Below are 15,077 nucleotides of genomic sequence, written 5' to 3' on the forward strand. Positions count from 1 at the left end.
ATCACATACGCCTCCATTGTGTGGTGGAACAAAGCCAACCAGAAAACAACTGCAGACAGACTAAATAGCCTGCAGTGACTTGCCTGTATGTTGGTAACCGGAGCCATGACGTCTTCTCCTGGTGCGGCCATTGAAGCAATGCTAAACCTACCGCCTCTTCCACTGTTCATACAGCAAGAGGCGAAGGCAAGCATGCTGAGGGCAATCGCCCAGGGGGGTTCATGTAACTGGATGTCGCAAACGCTTAGGACCTTAGAGGACTCAGTTCTGCGAGACCACATATTAGGCATGTTACCTGATCAGATGATTCCACAATTAATCTCTGTTAAACACTATATCGTGGAACTACCTTCCAGGGACGACTGGATGAACAACAAAGTCACGTGGAAGGACGGGAGCCTCATGTGGTTCACCGATGGGTCCAAAATGGAAAATGAAGTCGGCTGTGGGGTCTATGGAGAACGCCCCAGGTTTAAATCCAGCACAAACCTGGGAAGCTTTACCTCCATATTTCAAGCAGAGGTGTACGCCATCCTGGAATGTGCGGAAACCAATATCCAAAAAGGCTACTTCAATCATAACATATACATTCACTCTGATAGTCAGGCAGCATTGTTGGCTTTAGACGCTGACTTGACGTCGTCTAAGTTAGTCAATAATTGCGTCGAATGCCTGAATTCATTAGGCATGAAAAACAGAGTGATTCTCAGATGGGTCCCAGGGCACGCCGGAATCATAGGCAATGAAATGGCCGATGAGCTCGCAAGAGCTGGGGCTAAAGCAGTCCGATATGGTCCGGAACCCATTTGTGGACTGCCAAAGAGCGCCATCCGACACACCCTGAGTAACCAATGTAAACAAGAAGCACTTAAACGCTGGAACAACTCTTCAGGTTTAAACCACTCTAAAGCACTGATAAGGGCATTCAACAGTAGCTACGCGAATGAAGCCCTATCATTGAACAGGAAAAATCTATGCATACTCACTAGGATGCTAACCGGGCACTGTCGCCTAAACAAGCACCTCAGTGTGGTCGGCATCAGAAGCGACAAGGCTTGCAGGTTCTGCCTTGAGGATGATGAAACACCTATTCATCTACTCTGCGACTGCGGCCCACTAATGCATAAGCGTAACACAATCTTTGGCAACTACTTCGTACCACCAGATAGTGTTTGCAACACTCGCGTCAAGGAACTACTGCGGTTCGTAAAGGCGGTAGGGCTTGACGATGAGCTTTAGTATGAGTGGCGAACACAATAGTCCAATTCTGGACGCGGTGTTACTAGGAACCTTTTAGGACCAGGAAATAGCCACCCTCTTCAAATAATAATAATAATAATAATAATAATGAAATTTGTAGCGTTTTTAGTGTCATCTTATTCCTGATAGACTATACTACTAGAAATACATTAAATAATATAAGCATTTATGATACTTTTTTCAAAAACAAAAAGAACTTGAGTTTTTGACATGAAATTTGATACCAAAATAATTTTGGTATAGTTTGAGTGTTTCATGTCAAAAAAAAATTAAATGCATCTCAATACCAATAACTTTGTAGCGGTATTAAAAAAAATGATTTATTATACCATTTCATAAACTGTAGTAACTGCACATTTTTTTTAAATAGCTGGCCACTTACAATTTGATACTTTTTTTTACATGAAACACTCAAATTATGCCAAAATTATTTTGGTATCAAATTTCATGTCAAAAACTCAAGTTCTTATTTTGTTTTTGAGAAAATGTATAATAGATACTTTATTATTTAATGTATTTCTAGTAGTATAGTCTATCAGGAATAAGATGACACCAAAAACGCCACAAATTTCATTACTTTGTGGATGTTGTGCACATGAATGTGAAGTAAAAAAAGTATGTTTTTCTAAAAAAAAATGATATTTTGGGTATCACTTGGAATTATTTTTTTCCGAGTATATATTAGTATTATTATCCATTCTTTCTGGGACATCCTGTATATACTATGTAGATGAAAATTCTTTTTATTTGGTTTAGTTCTTGTGACAGGCTTCATGCTCCCATAAATCTGACTGCTTGTGGCAACATGACGGGATATTCCCTTTTCTATAATATGGTATAAAACATGGACCAGTCATCACCTCCCAACAGTTGGTCCATGTGTCATGATCCTGAACGGATCTACTTATGGCTCCTGGCTGGATGATCCTGTTACTAAAATCTATGCCACATGTTTTGTAAATTCATTTCATTTAATATATTTTATTATAATCACGAGTGAAACGCTTGATATGTACCTTTTTGTATTTACAGCGTGTGTGTAGATTGACATATACTGTACTCAATAATTCTTAAAAAACTCAATTGTAATAAATTTACATTTATTCTTTTGACTTACTCATGTAAGGCAGTGATTTTGATTTGACTTACCAATATAAAATCTATTTGAATTATTATAACCAAATTATTCTCAGTTTTATGTAATTTGATTCAATAAAACAACAAATTTATTCAAACAGTCTGTATTAATACTTACTTACTTATAGTAAAAAAATCTAACAAGGTTTTTTAACACATGGAACTTATTGTATCATTTATTTCATCACCTATAGACAATAGCTTCCTCCACATTTCCGGAGTCAAACTAATTCCCTTTTTTCCAGGCATTAAATTTCCATCCTTTTCATAGAATTCTCTTATATCAACATATACTTTACCCTTAAATTCTCTAACTTTAACCAACTTTTTTCCCTGTAAAACCCATGTTGGTTCTTTGTCCTCTGTTCTGGACCCCATTTTTGCCTTTTTTTCTGGTGGTGGGTTTCTCTAAAAGAAATAATTTATATAAATATGGAAATATTCCCAAAATATTGCATTTACTTTAAAATCTTTGATATAATATGTAATAGTCATGTTTTTATTGTTATAACATTATATTTTTTTAATCTTGAACTGTAACTATGTTTAAAGTATTCAAGAAATATATTTTCAGTCATGATTGAATGAGATCATTTGATGGAAGCTGATCAATTGAAATATTTTAACAAACCTGGTGTTATAAGAGTGTGGATGGTTATGAATTATGATCAATGGAAATCATGGTGTGCTTGATAGTCTTCCTCTTTCAAATAAAAAAACAACACACTGAGGAAGTGGGGAAATATTAAATTTAAGCACTAATGTACTATCTATGCCTAGGTCTACTTACTAGACTTGACAACTAGGTAGTAAAAGTATAATAAACATTACTGCTATGTGCCTAATACTAGTACAACATTTAAAAACACCCAGACAACAAATAAATGATATTATATGAAGTATTGGGATATTAATCACTTAACGATTGTCTCCTTCGCGATTTATTTAATTAAATTAAATAAATACAAAGTGTTACAAAATTACTAACTCAACCTTCACATATTTAATTATTACTCAACTAAGGATTCTCCCTGCACATCCTATCGTATAAATATTGAGTATAATATGTACTACTCAATAATTATATCAAGTGATAGTCCGGTAACCTCAATTTAAAAATTTAAATTATTTTCCGTAATCATACAAAAATAGGTACGCTTCTGTATTATTATATACTTAGTTAATATGTAGGTAGCATTTGTATGTAATGAGGGGTAGATAAACTCAACTTTAGTTAAAAAAATTAGTAGACGTGTTAAAATTTATTCAAACAAAATGACTTACATCCACGGGACCATCATCGCTGTCGCTACTTGAACTTTCTGCTTTTTTCTTATTCTTTGGCATATTCGTTTAAAGAAAGATTAATTTCAAATCCTCAGTAAGGTCCTGTTAGGTATAATACTATAGGCAGAACAGGACACAAGTTCAAGTTGAAGCTCTCTGTTTTTTCACAAGTCCGCCACCTTTTTTTAAAATTGATTTAGTGGCACGGGATTCAAGTCCATAGGCCAAGTCAGCATTTTTTTTTTTATTTATTTAGTGGCAAACCAAGACAGCAATCAGCGTTCGGAACCGTACGATAATTATCGTACACATACGATAATTTTGTGCCTACGTACGATGTACGATAGCATATTATTATCGTACGCAGATTGTACGATAATTTCTATCATGATGCAAAATTTGAGAATTTATATTATTTCACTCATGCGTTGATAGTCTAAATCGCAGTAGCATGATTTTATTTTGTCTAATAAAATCTTGGGAAAATACCGGGAAATACAAGTTCTCTATTCCTATTGGTCCTTACGATCCGCTCTACTAAGTTTCACCACTGCCGATACTGTAACTTTATCCAGCGCCTGCTGTACATGCTTTCTTATTGGTTAGTATAGCATCTACCAATGCGAACAAGAGAATATAAGTTCGATATTTCGATTATGTTCACACTTCATATGTATGGTATATTTTGAGTAGAAAAGTTGGCAGTTATTTCGTTATATTTTTATGATTATATGTCTGTATTCGCTCTGACAAACGGAATTATTCAAATTGAGTGAAGAGAGAAGTACTTGCATGCATATCAATATTACAATTTATATGATTTATTTATCTATAATAGACATTATCCTAAAAATACGATACGATAGTCAGTCCACTTCAAGTTGCTAACGCTGACAGCAATGTGTGTGCAGCGTTGCCAACATGTACAGACTGAATTACCCAAAAACCTAAATAAAAATTCCCCAATTTTAGGGAAAATAAAATCGATATTCTCCACATTTCCCCCACAAGTTCTCAATAAAGAAATAAAAGTACTATTAATATAAATCAAATTATTTATTACTTTAACTTAAGTATTTAATGATTTTAACCCTAGATAGCAAACCTTCCAGCGAAACTATTATTCCCCCATAAATAAAACAACTGCTTGACTGTGAGGAATATGTGGAAAATATATGGAAGATATGATTTATTAAAAAAAAAAAATCAAATTCCAAATTCCAAATTTCTATAATTGATCTTAAAGTATTTATACAAAATTACTTAAATCTACTTATTAAAGCAATTTACAATTAAGCCTTATATATGTAGGTAACAGAAAACTTATTTCTACAACCCTATCTACGTATTGAGGGATAAAACTTTATTATGCTTAAAAAACTAATACATGAGGTTTGTGGGGGGGGGAATCCAGGAAACTGGGAAAACCTAGCTATTTGCTATTGATATAACGTAATATTAATCGTAACCTATCACTTAACCTAACTTAAGACTAATGACTAGAACTTAAAACTAACTTTAAAACTAAGGTAAATAAATACACAATTATGTATACATACATATATAATATATAAATATAAGAGGGGGGGGGGGATCTTGGGAAAGTGAAGGAGGGAGAGGGAATAGGAGGCCAGTTTTCGCCGTTATTTAATTCTTATAATTAAACCAATTTACAATATATTGGTTTTACATTTATTCAGACCTAGCTAGAACTCTTTGTGCGTGAGTGTGTGTGTGTGTATACGCTAGTGTTCTGTGAGCTCTAACCAGTTGTGATGTGGTAATGCATGTTTATAACGTTTTATGCTGAGGCAGTACTCTGTGAGTGACTTACGACTACAAGTCGACCGGAGGGCGGGGTTTATTCCGTCCTTCAGTCGGCGTAGCCCTCTGTAGAAGCTATGAGATATCTCTTGTATGTGTTGTTCTAGTGTTGGGATGTTTTTCTTTACATGAAACCGTTTAAGATTTGTACGCGGGTGGGTCCAGTAGATGGTTTTAAGGGATCTATTTTGCACAGTTTGTAGTTTACGTTAGTTTTGTTTTGATTTGTGTTAATCCATACCGGACTTGCGTATGTCATGACCGGGCGTATGTAGGACTGGTATAGTAGACGCTTGTTACTAGTTGAGAGAGTGGAATTCCTATAGAAAATGTGTCTCAACAGGCTCAAGGCAGTAAGTGCCTTAGAGCGGGCGTAATTAATATGAGGCGTGAAGGAAAGTTTCCGGTCGAGGATAAGTCCTAGGTATTTAGCCTGTGACTGCCATTCGACCGGGTGGTTATTAATATGTGGTTTTAAAGAGATATTGAGTTTACGGGAAGTTTTGTATGAGAAAAGAACCGCCTCGGTCTTTGTGTCATTGATTTTAAGCTTCCACTTAGAGAAGTAGTTGCTTACACAATGTAGGGCTGTATTAAGGTGGGACTATAGATTTGATGTTCTTACTGCTGCACAGATAAGCTGTGTCATCAGCGTACAGGGCGAGGACCGTGTTCGGAGGTTTTGGGATGTCTCTCATATAAAGTAAAAATGCCCTCGGTGAGGTGATGGAGCCCTGTGGAACACCTGCTACTACTGGATGTGGGGGGGATAAACTATTTTTGACTCTAACTCTAAGAAATCTATTCGTAAGGAATGATTTTATTATTCTACAATATTCAAAGGGGACTTGTGCTTCGAATAATTTGTGAACTAAGGCATCATGCCAGACGGTATTGAAGGCTTTCTCAAGGTCGAATAGAACCATACCAGTCTGGTGTCTCAAGTTAAATTGGTGTGTTATATGTTCGACTACACGCGCCAGTTGGTGAGTAGTCGCGTGTGACCTTCGGAAACCGAATTGTTCCTCAGGTAGGTTTGATTCTATAAGTGAGTTTATTCTATTATTAATTAAAATTTCTAATATTTTACTTTGTGTGCAAAGTAAACTAATTGGTCTGTAGTTCGCGGGGGAGGTGGGGTCTTTTCCCGGTTTGTGTATCGCGGTGATAACTGCTATTTTCCAGGACGAGGGAAAATAGGTAAGACGGAGGCACGCATTAAATATATTAACTAAGGTGTCTATTGCTTTTGAAGGGAGGTGTTTTAGAAGTATGTTCTGTATGTCGTCGTGCCCGGGGGCTTTTCGCGGTTTACAGGTTTTTAAAATTAATTTAACTTCGCGAGGTACAACTGGCGTAGGTGCGGTCGGTCTGTTTATTTTGTAAAGGTGGTCTAGAGACCGCGACACCTCGCGTTCGGTGTCGGGGTCGTTCAGATCCACGGTGAGTCTATGCTGTCGCTCAAAGTCTGTACCTAGGGCCTCGGCCTTTTCAGTGTCCAACCGGGCGGGGCCCGAGGGGGTGCTGAAGCAGGTTAGAGGGGTGTGTACGTTTTTAAGGCGTCTCGCGAACTGCCAGAGGGAATTGTCGCGGGTGTCAAGCGATTCGAGCTTTTTGTTCCATTCGTTGGAAGTGAGAGATTTATTTTAAAAGATATTTGGTTTTGAAGTGAATTAATAATCGTGTTAAACCGACGCGTATGAAGTCTCTGTGCGTGATGTCGGTATTGGTTTTTTAGTTTGATAAGTCTTGTTATGTCGTGTGGAAGTTTGTTTGTTTGTTTCGGTGTGAACGTCGGGATTTTCGCGTTACGGGCTTTGATTATAGCGTCAATCAGTGCTTGTATGGCGTTGTCCACTAATTCGGGTCGGTGTAATTTTAAGGAGCCGGGGGAGGGGAGGGCTTCTTTAATATGTTTTTTATAAGTGTCCCATTTAGCATTACCGTATTTAAAGATAGGTCGCGAAATGCGCGGGATGAGGCTATTAATTTCGAAAATAATGGGACAATGGTCCGTATAACGTCATAAGTCAGTGGGTCTGTAACGTTTGTGATATTTTTGGCAAGGGTGAGTTGTAATTTAGCGGCAGAGTGCCTAGGGTTGGAGAGGAGGTGGGTCGCTTTGTCCGGAATTAAAATATTATATTCGTGACCTGCAAAGTGATTAAAAAGACGCGATCCATTGGAATTTGCTCGATTGCAATCCCAGTATCTATGGCGGGCGTTAAAATCTCCGGAACAGATGACGGTGTTGCCGAGAGAGAGAGCTTTTGCGATGGCTGTCGTGATTCTACTGTCTTGCTTAGGGTAATAAAAGTTAACTATTGTGATGGGTGTCTGTCCGCGGTGAGACTCTAATCTATATCGCATATATCATGCTCCACCGGTGGAAGTGAATGATGCGATATATTTGGCTTGACAAAAATTGCGACGCCACCTCGGGCGCGGTTGTCTGTCTGTCCGTCACGTCTGTAACAGGTGTAACCGGGAATTGAATAACGTCGTGTGGGAACGAGGTGTGTTTCTTGTATGAGTGTAATGTCGATGTTGTGTGTACCTAGGAAATGTATGAGTTCTCTTTTCCTACTCACAATACCGTTTATGTTAAGCGACGATACTCGTAGAGGACGAGTAGTGCCAGTCGGGGGAGGGGTCGCCGTCTCTTCATCCATGGATGCTCAGGAACTCAAACACTGTGATGATTTGCTCCTCGTAGCTCATGCTGATTTTAATTAGTTTTATAATTTCGTGGGTTGACATTTCCTCAGAGTCTGGCTCTTCGGTTGTTTTAAAGGGGGCTGAGTCTGTCTCGACTCTTTTAAAGCCACCTGGCATAGGGCCAGTGGGCCTAAGGCCTGGGAAGATTTGTCTTTCGGACTGGGTGCCCGTGAGGGGCGGCGGTCCGGCAGTGGACCGCGTTGTGGGTGGCTGAAGGCCTGACGGTGACGGGGCGTTCCCTGTCATTACTGAGTTCCACCCGCGGCCGTTCGCCATGTTCGATTTGAACAGGCGGGGCTGGAGTGGTGCGCTTTGGCGGGTCTGGAAGCGCTCCTGGCGCTCCTTGACGGCCGCAAGGTAGATGCGGCGTTGGGGGCACTGGCGGTACGAGGCCGCGTGCTCTCCACCGCAGTTGCAGCACCGGACTGGAGCCTCCTCCTTCCGATCGCACTCCACTGTGAGGTGGGCTCCCGTGCACTTGACGCAGCGGGCGGCCCGATTACAGTTCCGTTCTGCATGTCCGAAAGTCTGGCACCTGGAACACATGGTGCCGTATTTATTGTTTGCTTTATATTTATAAATTCGCACCGATTGGTGACAGATATATTTGATTTTCCTGAAGGCACTGATATCAGTGCTCTTCGGGAGCGTCACTTGGTACCTTGGCAGCAGTGCGTCGCCCTTGAAGGTGACAACTTTGGTGGGTTTGAACCCCAGTTCCAGAAGTGCACTACCTAGCTCCTCTGCGGAGCTATAGTACAGGCCTTGGTCGACAGAGATGTGGGCTCTGTCGTCCTTGTCAGTGTATGTGTGGAACTGCAAACGTTCCACACCTTTGAGCGCTGCAAGGGCCGATTCTTTATCGGCCTTAGTCTTGCAGGACAGCTGTGCCATATGAGGCTGAATATTAAAATTAAAATTTTTAATGCCCGCGGCGAGAAGCGCCGCTCGGCACCTTCCAAAATCAAAATTCTCCTTGGAGATAATAATTGGAGTCGGCCTCGCCTGTTAGGGCTTGGCCGTTACCTTGGCTCCCGGTGTCTCCTGTACCGGGAGCGGCTTAAACACGTTGGCCGGCGCCAACGGCTTGGGGCGTCCGTTGTCCGGGCGCGGCTTGGCCGCACGCCGCCGCGTCACGGCGATCCAGTCCGGCAGGCCGCCGTGCCGCCGCTGGCCGGACTCCTGCACCGGCGGCGAGGCCGGGCTGTCCACATCTATCTCGGCGATCACCTTCGCCGAGGGTTGCTCACCGGGGCTAGGGCAGCCCCTCTTCATGTCCTGCGACACAGAAGTACAACACACTAATTAACTTTCAACTGCTTCGAACCGTTAAAAAGCGCGCCAAAGGGGCGCGTATAATTAATAATACAAGGAATTGTGATACTAAGTTCCCCGAAAACCAGCGCGCAAACACGTCTCGTCCGTTCAAGCGCAGGTAGCGGAAAAACCGACAGCCGATCGATATGATTTATTATTTTTTTTTTTTTTTTGCGCCCAGACAAAGGGAAAGGGCTACCCTCCGGGATTACGAAGGGAGGGAGGTGGTGAATGCTCATGCATCATAACCAACGCAGCCTTAGGCTGCGTTGGTTATGTGGGACTCACGTAAGAACCTAAGTGCCTACCCACTAAACACCACCTGAGGTTGGCTTTAGGCAGTGTGCCCTCTAAGCCTTCATCGTAGGCTTCATCTCTCGGGGAAGAGAGGCGCAAGCGGCACTCCCTAGGGAGTGTTCGCTGGGAATGCACAGAAGGTGCTGTCTAATAGAGACTTGGCGACATCAGAAGGATGATCACAAACGGGAGGTGAGGCTACATGTATCTGGTACCTGTCAATCCAGGTCAGACGAAAGATTGAAAGAGGAGAATTTAAAAATAGTGATTTGGTTAGATCGAGTGATACGCCCCTAGGCTTCACTCGTACCGCACTATGTGGTAAGCGTTAAGCGCTTTAGGTATTACAAGGAGGCCACCAAATGGTGGTGCTCCGCCAGCGCAAAGAGGCGCTCCTTGGAGGACTTAGCCGTCCTGAGTTTCCGTGCCAGGACGGATATTTCGTTGATGTCGACTTCGCCTAGTGAGGCGTAGATCTCTTCCAGGTCTTTCAGGGTGCTTTGCACCTGTGATTGAGCCTGGGGAGGTACTGCCCGCCTGGGGCCACTGAAGGTGGCCGGGGCGGGGCGGGAGTAGACATTGAATGCCTGAGAGGGAGGGGCTGATTGTCTCCATGTGGTGGAGAGTTGGGGCCCGACAGTTTTATTCCTCATATGAGGAAAATGGGATTGGGTGTTAGAGGCCAGAGGTGGCCTTTGTTTTGGCGGCCTGGAAGTCTGCTTATTAACAGCCTTCGGGGCGGAACGAGGGGTACAAGGGCATCCGCGATAATTCGCGGTATGGCCCTCCTGCCCGCAGAGCACGCATGCGGGAGGTGTTACCTCGTCGCGAGTGCGTTTGCACTCTTTGGTGCTGTGGGGTTCGAGGCACTTTACGCACCTAGGAGGAGCAGAGCAGTTTTCCGCTGCGTGACCATACATCTGGCAGCGGTGACATTGACCGGGGAACCCCCGCTTGTGTGGGGCTTCCACACGTATGTTGGAGAGCCCACATACGGTGAACTCTCCTTTGAAAAGTTCCCTGGCTTCAGGGACGTTAGTTTGAATGACTAACGCTAACGGGTATTTCTTCCCGGTACGGCTGTACATTTTATGTACAGCCTCGACCGGAAAGCCTTTCTTGACAAGGTCCTCCTGTATGAGCTCATTAGAGAGCTCGTACGGGAGGCCTCGGAGGACAGCCTTGACCTTGCGCTCTTCCGGGAGCGCATAGGTGTGGTAAGGCACGTAGTTACGCGAGAGGAGGAGGGTGAGGTTGCGAAAGTCGTCCGTGGTCGGTACGACTATGCGTATTGCCTCACCTGTGTTTGAGGCACGGGTGTATCGCACCTTGTGATCGGTGCAAAGTTGGGCTACATATGTCCACTTTGCCTTATCATGGAGAAAGATTGGCGGTGGAGGCTTGTTGCTAGGGTGGACGGGCGAGCGTGTCGCCGGTTGGCAAGAGGAGGGGACCGAGTCCGGGGTTAAACTAATGTCGAGGGACATTAGTGGTACTGGGTAGGAAGAGGAGGTTAAAACCTTATCAGACGCGATGCGCTTAGCCTGACGCTTCTTTCTGGACTGAACCAGTTGGAATGAATCGTCTGAGGGACGATAGGGACGGAGAGAGGTGTCGAGTACGGAACCAGTGAGTGTTCCGTTATCTGATTCCTCCGAGGAGGAATGGACTGGCCGCTTGCGGCCGCAGGAGGCGGAGTCGGAGAACTCCATGTCCTCGGAAGCAGATTTGTGAGCGGAGGGCTCATCGGGGGACGCGGGGGAGTCAGTAAGGGGCCGACTTTGAGTGTTGGCCGCGGAGGAGATGAGGCTCTCGAATACTGAGTGGTCGACGTGGATATTTGCGGCATTAAGCGAAGCCACAAACTGGGCTATAATGGTGTTGAGAAGGTCCGCTGGTGGAGCCATACTGATGAAGCCTCCCCGCCGAGGGCAGGGAGAAACGAGGGTTGGAAGAGGCGCGGCTATCCCTAATGGTTATAGCCGCGAACCGTCACCCTTGGGAAAGCCCAAGTGCAATGGGATCGGGTCGTCCGGTTTCTCTCAGGTCAGGAGGCCTGAGAAACGCACCGGGTCAACGTTAGCCGAGTTAGTTGTCACCGTTAGGTATCCTTCAGCTCAACCGCGATGACACGTAACTCACTTACTACAATAAAAATTGCTGTAAACAAGCTGCGGGCCGGAACGAATTCGACGTAACCAGTCGAACTTGGCGTAGTATACCTCGTACCACACGTAGCGGAGCTGCGTAACGTAGCACTGGGCGTAGCGTGGCGGCGAAGCGGGGCGTGAGCACAGGCGCGTGTAGTAGTCTGCTCGGCGCGGGGGCCGAGACAAGAATAATGAATAATGATGATTTATTAAAAAGTTACACGATATATATACAAAATCCTTAAAACTAGTTACCCAATTACAATCGTTACTTAAAAAATATTTACAAGTTCAGAAAATACACACCAATACTGGAGCTTACATTTTAAGCAATAGTAAAACGTTTCATTCAATAAGATTTGAGAATAATATTATGTGTTCTATCACGCTCTAAAACTAATGCTATCGCAGTTTGTGTAAACTCGCGTCGAATCTCGATCATACGATGTCAATGAGCATTCCACACCTACGGCTGTTGCTCATTGATTAAAATTGCATGAATAGCGATCGACCCCCGAGTCCCGACGCTTCATTCGAGGACGCTCGGCCTTGCTGTGCGGTTGTGTAACGCGGAGCATATGACTGATCACGTGAGTATATCTGCGATCGTCGAGAGAAAGAACGATGCTTGAAACTTCACTGAGATGACTAAACTGGTGATCTGTATGATTCTATGAGTTGATGTACAGCATTATGAAATGGTTCTTATCAGATCTAATATTACGTTATACAAAATAAAATGTTCCTGTTAGAGCTAATATTACGTTATATAAAATAAAATGTTCTTGTCAGAACGAATCTTTCGGCATACGCTTATTACAGTTATTATGTACGATTACTATTTCTACGATCTATAATGCTACGTTACAAGTTAGGTATTAGACATTTGTATTAATTGATATTATTGGTTGTAGGTACAGCTACAGGAGTCCCCTTCAAGTGAAACGCAGCGGCAACTTGATGAGTCGGCCTGTCCTTGACATTTTGATAGGCTGGGTCGTCAAGTTGTTCGTAGGGTCCGGTAACGTGGTAGTTTGGGTATTGGTGGTATGTTTGTTAGGTATGGTATCGGTAAGGTTTTGGGTAACTTGTAAAGGTAATGAATATAATGTATTGTTTTCTTCAGTTTCATTTAATAAATATGCAGGTTTTAAACGGTCGCTCGATATGTTTGTTTGTCGACCTGGTAACTGAATGGTATAAACTTTACCGCTTCGTTTGATAACACGGTACGGTCCTTCATATGGTGTTTGTAATAGTGGTTTTACTGAATCTATTCTAATAAACACATGACTGCATGTATGTAAGTCTTGATGAACGAATATGTGTTTGTTATTACGATGTGAAGTAGGTGAGTGTGGTTTATTAGCTGCGATATGGGTACGTAATTTATCAACGTAGGTATGATCCAATGAGGTAGATGATGTTTGTGTGTTTATGTCGAAGAAATCACTTGGTAGACGAAGGTTATAGCCGTATGTTAGTTCGGCGGCGCTAACGCCTGTGTCCGATCGTAAAACTGCGCGCAGGCCTAATAATACGGTTGGTAGTTCATTGACCCATGCACAGGTGTTCGTTAACCTTGAACGAAGGGCTGTCTTCAAGCAACGATGAAAGCGTTCTACCTTTCCGTTACTCTTTGGGTTATAGCTAGTACTTCGTATCCGTTTAACTCCCATAGTTTTCATGAGGTTGGTAAACAGAGAGCTTTCGAATTGTCGACCTTGATCGCTTGTTAGTGTCGCTGGGCATCCAAATCTTGAGATCCAGTGATTGTATATGATATCTGCAATTGTCTCGGCTGTAATATTGTCGCTAGGGATTGCATCAGGCCAACCAGTGTGTCTGTCGATCATTGTTATCAGATAATTATATCCTTGAGCAGAGGTAGGTAGAAGTCCAACAATATCTATGTGTATATGCTGAAAACGATCGCTTGCGTCAAAACATTGAATTTTGCTGACTGTGTGGCGTTGTATTTTACTTTTCTGACAATTTATACAAGTTTTGCTCCACTTCCCGATGTCGATATTCATTGATGGCCAAAAGAATTTTTGAGATATTAATTTACGTGATGTTCGTATTCCTGGGTGAGTAATATTATGTACACTATTAAAAATTTGTTTGCGGAATTCTGTTGGTATGTAAGGACGTATATGACTTGTTGATGTTTCGCAATATAATTCTAGGTTCGTGTTAGGTACATTTATTTTCTTGAAGGTTAAGTTTGGTTGTTGAATGAGTTGTGTTATGCTGCTGTCTCTCTCTTGTGCATTTGCTATCTCGCTGTAGTCGATCGTAGGTGATGAGGTTATTGTTTCTATGCGACTTAATGCGTCGGCAATAATATTGTTTTTTCCACTGATGTGTCGAATATCGGTTGTGAATTCACTGATGAATAATAATTGGCGCGTTCGGCGTGGCGTTTCGTTTGCAGTATGTGTTTTATTCATAGCGAATGTGAGGGGTTTGTGGTCTGTGAATATAATTAATTCACGTCCTTCAAACATCTTACGGAAATGCTTCACTGACTTATAGGCGGCTGAGAGTTCTCTGTCATACGCTGAGTATTTCTTCTCCGCCTCTGAGAATTTCTTTGAGAAGTAACCGAGTGGTTGCCAATTATTTTCGATGTATTGTTGTAGGACTGCACCTACTGCATTGTCAGAGGCATCGCAGAATATTGCGATAGGGGCATCATTTGATGGGTGAGCGAGTAAGGTAGCTTTGGATATACTATTCTTGCACTCTTCGAATGATTGTGATGCTTCGTCGGTCCATTCAATTATTGTTTTATCACGTTTCTTGACATGGTGTAGGTAAGCGTTTAGCGGAGCTTGTATTGATTCGATATGTGGTCACGATAGAAATTTAACATGCCTAAAAATCGTCTTAAACCTTCTATAGTTTTCGGTTTTGAATATTCGGTAATGGCTTTAATCTTCTCTTCTGGTGGCTGTATACCGTTTTTCGATACGATGTATCCAAGAAATTTGACTCCCGTTTTGCCTAAGTTACACTTAGCGGGGTTGATATTGATACCGTTTTCTTCCAATCTTCTAAGAACTGTTCTTAGGTGATCGCGAT

At 42.5% G+C, this 15,077-nt stretch overlaps 2 protein-coding genes across 2 annotated transcripts in view; both read right to left on the reverse strand.

The window, feature by feature from the left end:
* Positions 1-15,077, reverse strand: part of LOC126971782 (zinc finger protein 28-like) — a 140,310-nt gene that overhangs the window by 89,288 nt on the left and 35,945 nt on the right. The window lies entirely within an intron of this gene.
* On the reverse strand, positions 2,486-3,877 carry LOC126971819 (RNA polymerase II transcriptional coactivator). The gene is made up of 2 exons (XM_050818252.1): positions 3,682-3,877; positions 2,486-2,805 (listed from the first exon to the last, which is right to left on the reverse strand). Exons 1-2 carry the CDS (start codon positions 3,742-3,744, stop codon positions 2,548-2,550), a joined length of 321 nt encoding a protein of 106 aa, XP_050674209.1. The 5' UTR covers positions 3,745-3,877; the 3' UTR covers positions 2,486-2,547.

This window comes from Leptidea sinapis, chromosome 24, assembly GCF_905404315.1.
Source record: "Leptidea sinapis chromosome 24, ilLepSina1.1, whole genome shotgun sequence".
Classification (NCBI taxonomy): Eukaryota; Metazoa; Arthropoda; class Insecta; order Lepidoptera; family Pieridae; genus Leptidea; species Leptidea sinapis.

What these genes read in the sequence shown, in the direction of transcription:
- LOC126971819 (XM_050818252.1), bottom strand. Translation starts at nt 3,744, where the DNA reads ATGCCAAAGAATAAGAAAAAAGCAGAAAGTTCAAGTAGCGACAGCGAT. An exon ending in GCGATGATGGTCCCGTGGAT is followed by an intron (nt 2,806 to 3,681) that starts GTAAGTCATTTT and finishes TATTTCTTTTAG; the next exon opens with AGAAACCCACCACCAGAAAA.